This window comes from Podarcis melisellensis (assembly GCF_964234715.1).
Source record: "Podarcis melisellensis genome assembly, chromosome: 12".
Taxonomy (NCBI): domain Eukaryota; kingdom Metazoa; phylum Chordata; class Lepidosauria; order Squamata; family Lacertidae; genus Podarcis; species Podarcis melisellensis.
In genome coordinates this window covers 24,545,020-24,557,940 of record NC_138544.1, presented here as the reverse complement: position 1 = coordinate 24,557,940, position 12,921 = coordinate 24,545,020, and the positions used below count along the sequence as shown (strand labels likewise).

The following is a 12,921-nucleotide window of genomic DNA, read 5'->3' as shown; positions in this document are numbered from 1 at the left end:
CTATGGTCCTATGTGGAAGCCAGCATCATCTAAAACTATGTGACTTCCTGACACATAAAGTGGTTAGGGTGTTTGGGAAGGAGAAACGTTACTCCTTAATAAAACTAATTCGACTATAATGCAGGTACTCGGCCTCTCCTAAGGAATGGGTTGAACAGCATGTACACATGACATCCTCGAGAGTTTTCATGTTTATGTCAACAAAGTCACATTCTAGGCAAATGCACGCTTCTCACGGTGTGTCTAGTGCCTTAAGTTTTATTTTTGTACAGAGAGGTGTGGTTTTGTTTTATTTTATTTTATTACCAGCACTGGACATTATATATACATCACACATTCACAAATGTGTACACATAGATTTCACAAACTGTACACGGACGTTTGACTATGGCAAGACACGAAGACAGAAATAGCCTTTATAGCAATATTGGTGTACTTTTCTTTTTCTTTCTTTTTTTATAAAAAAAGTAACAAATGCACCGTCGGGGGAGGATAATGTATCACGACTACAGCAGAGACTACACTTTTTTGTTCTTATTACACAGAAAACATACTTTCTTGGTCGGTAAGGGCTGGAGGGTGCTGGGGTCTCTGGGCATCGTCCCCACGCCAACTTCCAAAACACTTCCACGTCAAAAGATGGCTTTGCTTCTGTCTGTAATTGAGAGTCCACGAATGTTCCACGAAATAAGACAAAGTCTATGATTTACACACACATGTCACAAAGTCACTGATTAACATATGTTGACACCTTAAAACATATCTGCAAAGGGTCCTTCTTAGGTACAGGATCCATCCTCAACTCTTTAATGATGCTGCAGGTGGACCGTATTTCCATAAATAAATTAAAAAAACGAAACATGGTGGGAATGGAAAGGTCATATTTACAGAAGGTGAACACTTTGTCCAAGGTGTTTGGTTTTGGTTTTTGGTTTAAACACACGTGCCCTGTGACTGGTTCTTGTTCTGCATTTATGCCCCTTAATATAGTCCCTATGGCAAATTAAATCAGGCAGGAGCGGGACGTGTGATGGGTTAGGGTGTCCCTGCGTCTGTCGGGCCATCAGAGCGCTGCTGAGTTTGGGGTCGCCCTACCCCTGGGCGGTGGTGTCTGATGGTGCTGTGCGGACGCTTTGGCTTGCTGGCTAAGACTGGAGGGGTTGGAGGAGCGCATCTTGGTGTTGGGCAGCTTGTGGTCCTTCTTCCACTTCATCCTCCTGTTCTGAAACCAAATCTTGACCTGGCGCTCGGAGAGGCAGAGCGTGTGCGCGATCTCGATGCGTCGCCTCCTGGTCAGGTAGCGATTAAAATGGAACTCCTTCTCCAGCTCCAGGACTTGCTGTCTGGTGTAGGCAGTTCGAGACCTTTTGGGCTCGCCTCCAGTGTAATTGGGGTTGACTGAGCGTACACAGGCGCGCACACACACACACACGCACACGCACGGACACAAAGGAGAAGAAGGCAACGGAACATTATCATTATTATATAATAACTCGACACTGGGTTTAGATTAGCCACAGAAGCGGGGAAGAAAATGGTTCACAGGCTCGTGACAATAGGAGACAATTGGGGAGCCATAAAAAATGGTGACGGGCATTTGGGTTCAAGAAAAGCTTCAAAGAGACGTGGCCCAGAGCCACAGGCAGGGCGATTAAATTTATGGGGACTATAATTACTGCCCTAACAGTTTGGCGTCTCGTAAATCTCTTGATAAAGGGCCCCGAGTACAAAAGGCTTCTCACGTGTGCGTGCGCGCTTTTTTAAAATTAGGAAATGCGCCAGCACACACACACACACACGTATATGCACACAACCTCGGAGTCCAGCCTAGCCCAGCCTCCTCCACCTCGCCACGCACACAAACACATACAAGCCAACCCGGCTCCCCTTGGAAGAAGGTGGTCAACTCACCCGTGTTAACGTGGACCTTCTTCATCCAAGGGTACACCACCGGCTCCTTGCCTTTCAGGCCGGGCAGGCTCTTGTCCGGCAAGAGCGGGCAGGCAGGGATTCCCCCGGGCGCTGTCGCCGCCGCTGCTGCTTCGCAATGGCGCTGGTGGGGCTGAGGCGGTGGCGGGACGTGGCCTTGGAGCAAGGGCTGGCTCGGGGCATGGTGGCCCTTCCGCGCGGGAGTCTGTGGAGCAGGCGGTGGCGGGGGTGGCGGAGGAGGAGGCAGGGGCGGCGGAGGAGGCGGTGGCGGCGAGGCTCCGGGAGGCGGCTGCTCCTGGCCCGGAGTGGCGCTGAGGCTGCTGTAGCCATAAGGCGACTCCGGGTAGTGGTGGGCTGGCTGCGCGGGGTACAGCGCCTCGGGAGGAGGAGGCGGGGGAGGCGGCGGCGGCGCTGGCGGCTGGTATCCGGGCTCCCTGCTCGGCCGCTGGTAGTAATCGGGGAGAGGCTGGCCGGGGTGAGCCTGGTGGTGCTGTTGGCGCAGGTGCTGCTGCGGCTGAGGGTGGTGGTGATGGGGCTGCTGATGGTGGGGCTGGTTCTGGTGGTGGTGGTGGTAGCTGCTCCCGCCGCCGCCGCCGCCGCCGAGCTGCGAATATTCCTCGCAAGGAGGGAATTTGGGCTCGATGTAGTTGGAGTTTATCAAAAACGAACTCATGGTCATTAATTTGTGAAGTGCAAAAATACTAATTTTTCTCGCGTTGTCGTTTTTCTGGGCTCGAGGAGGCCCCTCCCCTCCTCCCCCTTCTTCCTTCCTTCCCTCCCTCCCTCTTTCCTTCCTTCCCTCCCTCCCTCCTCCTCCTCCTCCAACCCCCCTTGCTGCTGTTGTCAAGCGCCTGCTGCCAAAGTTTGGGCCTCCGCTCCCCCCTTCCTTTCCAATTCCCACCCCAAGAGCCTGGAACACACGCGCGCGCAAACACACACACACACACACAAACCAGTGCCACCCCCACCACCTGACCGGCAGGGCCAATTGCTACGCGGTTGGCAGAGCCCGGATCAGGAAATGAAACGCTGGTGGACAAGCCCAGGACAGTCCCTGCCTGCCTGTCTTGCCTTTCACGCGGCAGAGGCAAGGAGAAGCTGGAGATTCCTTTCTGCGCGCTCCAGACAGCGGCAGTCAGAACCGAAGTCGGCGCAAGCGGCCTAACTAGAGAATTAGGCCGAGAGGAAAGCCTCCGGGCCATGCAGCTGTGGGCGAGGGGGCTGCTGCTTTGAGCGAGTTTCCCCAGTGAAAGCAGCCAGGGATCCTTGCTTGACATGCTAGGTCACCCAAGACTAACCACGCACGGTCGTTACCCCTTAAAAGAGCTATGTGCTACTTAAGGTCAAGGTGGTTTAGGCAGTGATCTGGGGCAGCCGAAAAGTGTATGTCGCGGGAGACGTCCTTGTGTGCTATCAGGATGAGGGAACCAAGGGTAGTCCTTATTCCGGAATAATATATCCTCCTGAACACAAGCTGGGAGTTTGCGCATGTGTGCTATTTCTGACCACAAGCACCAGGCCGTGGGTAGCAACAGTGTGAGCAAAGTGACTGAGCGCCAGCATTGTATATGTATCTGAAACCGAACATCAAACGCAGCGTACTGTTTCGCTCTCTGTATCTCCAGCCCTTACCAAGTCATGGAAAGCGAAGGAAACGCAGTGTCCTCCCGAGACATAAATGGGCACCCGAGATCGCGTGGTTTCGGGGCCATCAATGAGTGATTGGACGGTAGCAGTGTAATCAATGAGACCAGTCGATCCTATGAAAACAGAGACCACCTAATTGCAACTATCTATTTGTTTCTCTCTGATACCTCCCGGGGGCTTTTAAATGTTGCTCTTTTACGATAATTTAATTATTTTTTAAATCTTCCACCCCGTGGCAAATTTGGAGCTGCGGGGGCATATCATTAAATAGAGAGGCCAATATAAAAAAACTTTTTTTTAAAAAAGGTGAATAGATTTTAATCAAAACCTCCAGCAGACTAGAGAGGCAGTTAAGATCAAGAATTAAGCCCATTCACATGCCTAAATAAATAAATAAAGCTATCTAGTGCCCAGGAAACAGTATTTCCATTTGAGAAAGCGAGAAAGGGAGAGGAATTGGTTATTTAAAACAGAATACACTGTTATCTTTCACAAGTACCGTAAACATTGCAGTTGAGCGTCGTGAATAGTCTTAACGACTTGTGTTACGATTGCTGGAAATTGATCCGTTTACAAGACAGGAAGGAAAAGGAGGCGATGGCCTGACCAAGGGGGGGTAATTGAAATCTGGACGTTAAACTAGCCTTTATGATAGTATATATTAATTCAACCGCTTGGTAGGTCTAGTGACCCACCTTCGTTTTTTAATATTTGAGCCTTTAGGGACACACCCATTTAATATAATATAAATATTAGTTAAAAATAATAAGAATTTGGAACTTGATAAAATGCTGCTCTGCCCTCTTCCCAAAGAACCAGTTTAGTTTTAAGAAAAAGATCCATAGAATAGGAGTGTTCATTCTCATCGTGATTATTTCACTCGAAGTGTGGACTGATGACTTTTTCGGTTGTATCAACCGTTCATAGCGCTCAGGTGGATGACGATTGCATCTAGATTAACCAGCTACAATTCTTTGTGTATAAATGTGTGTCAGTGGGCTCAATAGGTCCCGTTTTTATGCTCTCGTTGAATTTCCCTTCCTCTTCTCTGTGCGTCTCCCTTAAACTGCTGAGACCTTGTTCCACGATAACAACAATAATAGTAATAATACTATTAATAATAATAATAAAAGTGCTGGTTTCCAGATACTATCGGAAATACCTCCGTCCTGGAAATGGCAAGAGCCCTCCCCACACCTTGTACGTCTCCAGTGGATATTCTATGTATGCAAAGCTTTCTCGAATGCACCATACACTGTGGAAGCAAATATGATGCCACTGGCGAGTGGCAGGCCGTAAAACACTCGCAGACAATGCGGAAGTCAAATAGCAGGATCCAACACTTGGCTTTTTAACGCTGATTGCGCGCCTGTGACATTTGTAGGAATGACAACCGGCTCCAGTCCCGTTTTATGGTTTCACGGAATAGTAGACCGGGATGCAAAGCTGCCCCTTTGGGGAGGTCTTTCGCCACTAACAAACAGCAGCAATTAAGCCCATGGTTGGTGTTAAACGGCCAAAGCAAAGGCGCAGGGTTTTGTTTCGCTTTCCCCTCCCCCTTTTCTCGCACACGCTGAAATGGACAGTGCGATTCTGGCACAGACACACTGCAAGATGCACCTCTGACATAAACACTATCAATTTCCCTTGAGATAAAGCGGTGCCCTTGCATCTGAGGGCGATAGTAAATACCAGAAAACCACCAAGCGTCAAAACCGCAGGTTTTTTCCCCCAAAACAAAACAGAAAAGAAAAGAAACCACAACAAAACAAGGAAAGCAGGTACCTTCTCTCTCTTTTTGTCTGCTGATTATTACCTTCGGAGAACGTCCCAGGGGCTGTTTAATATTAGCTCTCCTGATTGTATCTCAGAGCCTGGTCTGTTTCCCCCTGGTCAGCTTTCCACTGGGTGTCTCCTTTGCTCAGTTGCAACAAGCAATGAATACGATTCTAGAGCTGGGGCTGTAAATCTCCAAGGTGACCTAAACTGCTCAGCTGCGGGAGCAGCCAGGCTTTCTCTCCCCCCCCCCACCCCACCCCACCTCCATGGGATTCTATCAGGCTGCAGAGATGGGCCTGTTCCTCGTCTTTGCGGTTTACATATCATAAACAAGAGCCCAGCCAAGACCACCAAGTTGTTATCTCATATGCGGCGGTTTCCACGTTCAGCCTCCCCTCCCGCTCCCTCCAGAGATTTATGGCTCCGCGGAGCAAATCCCGGAACGAACCTACACCGAACCCTGAACCCTGGCCTCCTGAAACTGCTTCAGAGCATCGCCTATCTTTTTTTTAAAACCACACACATTTCAGTGAGGGGGATTTCAGCACCAAGACCTCATCATCATCGCAGATCAGGGGAGGCTGAAGTTTAGCAGCTAACCAGTGAAGAACGTGGAAGACTGACCGAAATGAAAGTTGATGGCAAGATAAAATCCGAGGTTCCCAAGAAACAGGAGCCGGTCTCAGAACTGGAGCAAACCAAGTAAATGGATAAGCGGAGAGTGCCAACCCCGACTAGCAAGTTCAGAGTGTAAATATTGATGTGTGCGCGCGCGAATCGCAATCTTAGCTTACGCTTTTATAGATAATCTATGCAATTAAACTTTCCAACTTGCCCACGCGCCTGGGAGGGAGAGAGGGAGCGAGCAAGCAATAGAGACGCGGGCGGGGGCGGGGAGGCGGGGTGGCGGTGGAGAGCGACACCCGGCAGCCTGGCTTGAATTTGATTCGAGGCATTTTGAATATATTTAACCCAGCTTTCACTCTTGAATGCAAGCCTGCCCCAAGTTTCAAAGTGACCGAAAAGTGACACCGGGCGCATTTTGTTTCTTATTAATCTTACACATTGACAGTCTTTGTTAAATAACAAGGCGTGCCCTTCACAAAGCGACATTTTCATATTTGTTAGACGCGCTGACCTGAAGTTCACCTCGGCCTTGGACTTTGGGGTTTTTTTTCTTCCCCTTCCGAGGTCTTTAAGAGCGTCTTTAAAAAAAAATAGCAAGGGGCAGAGGGAGGCTCTGGGCAGGTCACTTATTCGCAAATGGGGAAGGAATCTTAAGGCGGCCGTGCGAGAAAACATGTAAACGTTGTGATAATGCAGCGGCTGCGTTTATCCTAAACTTCCTTTGAATCAGCAAAAGCTCCTCCCAGGGAACTGGATGGTGTGATGGAGTTCCTATGGAGTTCATTCTTGGGACAAGAGGTTGGGATGTTCTCCTTCCCCACCATTCCGAAATATTGGTGATTTTATTTATAAGGATCTAACTCGTGTGTGTACGTGTGTGTGTATTTGGCGACTGGACTTTGAGGTGCTGGTCGTAAATAAGCACAATTCTAAAGAAGGGGAAGATGGGGCGATTGGTATCTACATTTGAGGCTGAGAAGGCTAATCTTTTCAAAGGTCACGTTACGCACCAAGTACCAGTGTCTGTGCTGCGCTAGAGGTAGGACGCTCCGACTATATGGGTATGACTCCGATCAAAGCAACAAAAGCCCACTGTGTCGTTTTTATTTTTACCTTTGAAAAAAATGAAGGAATGAATAGAAACCGACTTGAGAAGGCAATACTTCTTCCAGATGCAGTTTGAAGCCCTTCTGGAAATATTCTGTATTTGAAAAAACTTGTCCCTACTCCCACCCCCACGCCCCAAATTCCACCTTAAATGGAAGCAACATAAATTGGCACTAGGAGTCCTTGGGAAAGAAAGCCAGGTTTCGCTTTGCTGCTTTCCACAGAGATATTATTCTCTCTCTTTTTTTTCCTCCCTCTCTTTTTTTTTTAGTCAAGTTTTTCAGGACAGGCGGAGTCAAAGAAGTGTTGTCTTCGAAACAGTCTCCCTGGTCTTCTGTATATAAAAGGGACGTTTAGGCAAACATTCCGCCTTGCAATGTTCATGCTTCCTATAATTAAATTTCCAAATAGGCAATGCAGTATTTCAAGGGCAAAACCGAAATAGGAGAGGCGTGTTTTTAGCAGTGTGTTGTGAATAGCATCCCCCCCCCCACCTTACAATGGTAATTTCAGTGCAAAAACACATATAGGAGACACCGGGGGACGGGGGACGTTGCAAGATAATTTTCAAGAGAAGGTCGCTGATGAAAAACCAAAATACATTGCAAATATATTTCCTGGAAGCCCAATGTCCTAGCCTTATAATTAAAACTATTTCTTGTCGAACGGGGAGGTGTTCCCTAGCTCTTTGTGTATTTTCAAAGCATTGATAAAGTCTTCTAATAATAACTTGCTTACTTTCTCCTGTACGTTATCTCTGTTTCGACACCTCTGAAAGGAGCAATCTCTCCTATGTATTTGCTTAGTAATAAACCACTCACTGGATCTGTGGGAAATATTCTGTATTTCTTAGGACTGAAAAACGCACCTTCTCGGATTAAAAAAAAAATACGCAAAAGAAGCAAAACATCTGGCAACACAGTGAAAACGGAAAATCCATCTCAGGAAGCAATCCTACTCATAGCTAAATAAATAATCCCCACTTCCCTATTTGAAATAAATAGTTATTCAGATACAAACATGCTTTGAAAAAAAGAAGGGAAAAATAAAGCTTCATTGTGGCTAAATAAGGCGACCAAAAGGGTGAAGCTATATATTTCTTATTAAACGTATAACCCTAAAGGATGAGGGGGGGATGCAGTTTGCATAGGGTCATTCCTTAACTCAGAAAGACAGCATATCTGGACTTCTCCAGTATTGTCATGCTTGTATTTTATACTCCTGCTCCCGCGGCAGTGAGATGGTCATCTCAGTCTACTCGTTTCCTCAAATATTGCTATCACCCAGCGGGCAGTCTTCTGGTACCCACTGGGCAGTTAAGAACTCAACTGGCACCTCATTGAGCCTTTTTGAGAGGGCTAGCTGTGTTAGTCTGTTGTAGCAAAGCCGAACAACACACACACACAAAAAAACAACAACAGAGTATTGTGGCACTTAAAAGCCAGGCAATTGTACTATGGCGTACGCTTCTGTGAACAAGAGTCCACTTCGCTGAGATTCAGAACTATTAAAATCCCATGGAAATTTCCGATGGACTCTGATAGGACTCGCACGAACCTTTAAAATGCATTGGTGGTGGTGCGTGTATGCGCAGTTGGGGGGGGGAGGAATGTGCGCCCGCATTCACCTGATGCATCTGCCAGCCAACGATATTCAATGGGGGAAATGTGGTTGATAATTCAAGATGAAATACAACGTGCATTACTCTTTGAAAAGAGGGATTTTCTATCCTTTCCTCGGTAATTGAGGTCATTCAACCACTAGAGTTCACCTGGAGTCCATACTATGATACACGCCTAACTCAAAGCTATTTTATCTTTTGTGTTGATAGTCAAGATCTTGGCTATAACATTGACATCAAACTCTGTCTGGGCGCATGACTAAGAGTGGCGCACAACGTAAACTTTTGACCCTCAACTTTCGACCTAGAGTTGTTACGCCCTAACCACAGAGATATACAAAAGCGGAGCAGCTCCTATCTCCTTAAAAGAATCTCCAGCTCTCTTGTTTGTTGCCATCAAGTCTTGACTGTTTCCCTTTTCGCTAAGATTTTAAGGGAATGCAGTTTCTGCATGGCTGTTTGTTTGGGGGGTTTTTTAAAAAAGAACAGCCTCAACGGCTTCCATCACTGAAACCGAATTCTAAAATCAAACGCAATGCCCAGACACCAGCGTGGGAGATTAACTAGATTATACTGAAAGGAGCGATGCGCTTTCCATTGGTAGATGTGTAAATTCTGGATGCGAAGTGGGGCGCAGTGACCGGGCAATTTATCCAGGCTGGCCATTGTGCCATCTTATTTATTTAATAAAGACCCTGATCCAACGGAGTCGAGAAGCCTTGCCCACGGAGAGAGCAAGTTGACTGTGAACTTGGTCTAAAGCGAGCTCTGCTGGCGAGTTCTGGAGTGTGCAGATTTATCTTAGTTTCTGCATTTACTTAACCTGGCAATGAACTGCGAGGGCTGCCATTTATTATCCAGAGACAGACTTCACCTCGAGCAAGGACTGTTTCACAAAAACTGCAATAATTACCCAATAACCTTCATAACAAATATTATTATTGAAAAGCCCATTTCAGAGGGTTATGTGGAGAAGGAAAAGAAGGCGACAGGCTCCCAGGAATGAGACGCCCTTTGGAAAACATGGTGTCTTTCTCTCTGAGATCACAGTGCATTGTTTGCGTCCAATATGCAAACCATACAGCCCTGGGATTGTGGAGGAGCTGTTTCGGAGAAACGCTACCCGCCAGGGAAACTACTAGGATTTTGGAGAATCGTGAAAACAAAGCCTGCGAAAAATAGAGGTTATGTGATCAGAGTGGATAGAAAGAACAAAAAACTCCCGGAGGCCGAATTATACAGATCAGAAAATCAGATGAAAGAGGGGAAGAAAGATAGGGACTACAGGAAAGATGCAATCCAAGTGCTTATGTTCTCAATATTAGAATGTAATGCTGAAAGCTGGACAGATAAGGTAGAAAACACTTGCAATTTCACCCTTTTGAAGACAAGGAAATTAATTCGTTAAGATAACGCCACTAATAATTTTCCCATGGTGCTTTGTAGTGAGGGGCACGCGCAAACCAATCGAATCATGTGACTTAGAAAAGCCATCTTACGCTTTAAAGAAAGTGAAGTCTTCCGACGCCCTTGCTATACAGTATACACACACCCTTGTCTAACCTTTAATGGCGCTGGTGCTTACATCTGGCCCAGCGAAGTACTTCTAAGGTTCAGAATTGCTCGCGGTAATTTAAGTAAAATAAACCATACAGTTGTCAGAGAAAGAAAGTAACAGTGATACGACAGTCATCACCATCAGATATACTTGCACTAAATACACATACAATATTATTTTAAAATGGGCTTTACATTCCGGAGTTTCGTGTGGATGTGTTTTGCCTAGGTTATTCGGTAAAGTGTTTCAAGGTGGCATGACAGAAAACTAGAAATATTTTTAAATAGTGACAATTCCCATAGTTATTCGCATGTTCAATGAATTCATCTTGTGTTTAGGGGTTGGCTTTTTTTGTTTCGTTTTTTGTGCGTGGGGAATTTTGCCTACTCAGAAGAAAGTCTCGTTGAGTTCAATGGGATTCACTCCCAGGGAAGTGAGTATAGGATTGCAGCCTAAATGACATTGTTCACAAAGCTGTATGTGTTTCACTGGCTAGTATCCATTCAGTCAATTAGCAATCAGAAGGCTGGATCGCTAGGTAGCCACGGTAAGAGTTAACTAAGCGTTCAGCTCAATGAATTGTTCCCCCCCCCCCCCAGTTACAAAATCAGAGGGCATCAGGATTTCCCTACTCCATTCCTGAACTCTTTTGAAGTAAATCCAACAGACTTCAGTACGATTTTCTTCTGCCTAGGTATGGAGCAGAATGACCACAACCTTCAGATGGTCTCATCCAAGACGATGAGATCACATCCAGCCCCGAATGAGCTTAAACTGGACCTTGTTTTTCACTAGGAAACAGAGGCTAAAGTTCAGTTCATGTAAATTGAAGTAGATTAGCACCTGGATTTCAGTGATATTTTACTTGAGGAAATATCCCCTTGAAAGCCTGGACTCGAATTTCCCAGTAAATACTATAGGAGTCCAACAATAGTCCCGTTGAATTATTATTTTTTTAAGTGTAAAATCAGGTCCTTCCCTTAACTGGATTATGGATTTGTAATTCAGCCATCTGTTTCTCTTTAGCAGATATGCATTATATTTAAATCCTTATTTTTTCTACTGAAAAAAAAGTCTAGTCATGTTTTCAGACACGTGTATACGCATTGCTAACTATTTAAGGTGTAGGAAAGTAAATCGCCATGAAAAATGCCAGCTAGTATTAGCATTCGGTTCTGTGTGATTAATTCTGCCACATAGGCTTGGACTAAATGTATAATTAAAAACTGCTCCTCTCCACCCAGCATTGCTAGCGTATCCAGGGAAATGTATAAAACATATTTGAAGTGTTAAGATATATATTCACTTACTGCTGCAAGTTTCTCAACCTTCTAATATTACCCACCTATACACAAGAAAAAATATCCTTCATCAGAATATCTCTTTCCAAACAGCCACTAGGACAGGGCAGGCTTATGTTATATTACGCTATTATATCTTCTGACAACACTGTCTTTTCCTCTGATGTCCAGAGCGATATAAGAGTGGAAAAGCATATTCTAGAACCCCACACGCTGATAACAATCTGTTGCTGTTTTTTAAAAGGCAGGAATTGGGGTGAGATCGTTTCAAACCTCACGTGGGGTCACCTCAACGTATGAGCCCATTTGTACGGGCCCCTCTTACTTTCTTTTTCAAAAAGAGTAGGGTCCTATCTTAGTCACCTGCATGGCTTTTAGCTACAAGGCGCTCCAAAGATACAACTGATAAGACTTAAAAGCTGCTCGTGTGAGCAAAGATTTCCAGGATTTGGCTCTGGCAGTACAAAGAAGCTGAGAAGAAAGAAAAGGAAATAACAAAACAAAACAAAAAGAAGAAGGGCAGTGGAAAAAGGGATGCTCTTTCACGCTCTCTTTCAACCCTGGAAATTCAAAGACTTAAAGTTGAATCCGGTCATAAAGTTTATTGCTGAGTAATCACACTCTAGTGAGAAGAGTCTACTTAAATAGAAAAAAGAATGTTGAAATAAACAGGCAGCTGGGGCCTACCCTGCAATTCTCAGCCAGTAATGTGTGTATGTAGATATATATATATATACGGATATCTATATAAATGGGGTTATTTACTATCGCCTATAAACCTATGCGTATTGTCCTTCATAATTCCAAGCACTCCAATGGCACGTAGAATCTCCTGTAAAAGTTACAGTCAATTTGTTCCTTCATGGGAAGGGATAAAGGAACCAGTGGGAAATGAAGACACTGGGGTTGTGGGGAATCTACGGTAAGGATGTAAATTGAGTATATATACACTCTATGTACACACAGAGAGGGACACCGAGAGAGATGTAGGTAGGTGAGGGTATTTATGAAGGAGAGATAAGTCTCAAAGAACCTTAACCACGTAAAAAGTCAGACTTGGAGCGCATCTTCCTTGTCTTTTAGAGACGATAAGTTGGAAAACTTATCTTGGAAAACCTACGACTGCGTCAATTCCACACACATCCCGCCCCGCAAAGACAGGGAGGCCCAGTCTACAGATATAGCCACATCTATGTTCCTTTCATTAAAATATATATTTTTGAAAAAAAAATCGCCTGCGGACTCTCTGCCCCCTCAATAAACAAAATCACTGGGCAGGGAAAAGTTCCTGAAGCAAAGGAAGTCATTATCATTTGCCGTAGTCAAAGTAATTAAAGTTAGGCCTCAAAATC

The 12,921-nt window shown here is 45.5% G+C and overlaps 2 protein-coding genes across 5 annotated transcripts in view; both read right to left on the bottom strand.

The window, feature by feature from the left end:
- HOXA3 (homeobox A3) overlaps positions 1-12,921 on the bottom strand; it is a 52,226-nt gene that overhangs the window by 25,202 nt on the left and 14,103 nt on the right. Inside the window, exon 1 of one of the 4 annotated variants that reach the window (XM_081883396.1) lies at positions 4,076-4,183. The exons of the other annotated variants lie outside the window; for them this stretch is intronic. The gene's annotated coding sequence lies outside the window, so the exon portion shown is untranslated. Of the gene's footprint in view, positions 1-4,075; positions 4,184-12,921 lie in introns of those variants that run through there. 4 annotated transcript variants of the gene reach the window in all.
- Positions 243-2,705, bottom strand: HOXA4 (homeobox A4). Its single transcript, XM_081883298.1, has 2 exons — positions 1,912-2,705; positions 243-1,398 (listed from the first exon to the last, which is right to left on the bottom strand). Exons 1-2 carry the CDS (start codon positions 2,606-2,608, stop codon positions 1,064-1,066), a joined length of 1,032 nt encoding a protein of 343 aa, XP_081739424.1. The 5' UTR covers positions 2,609-2,705; the 3' UTR covers positions 243-1,063.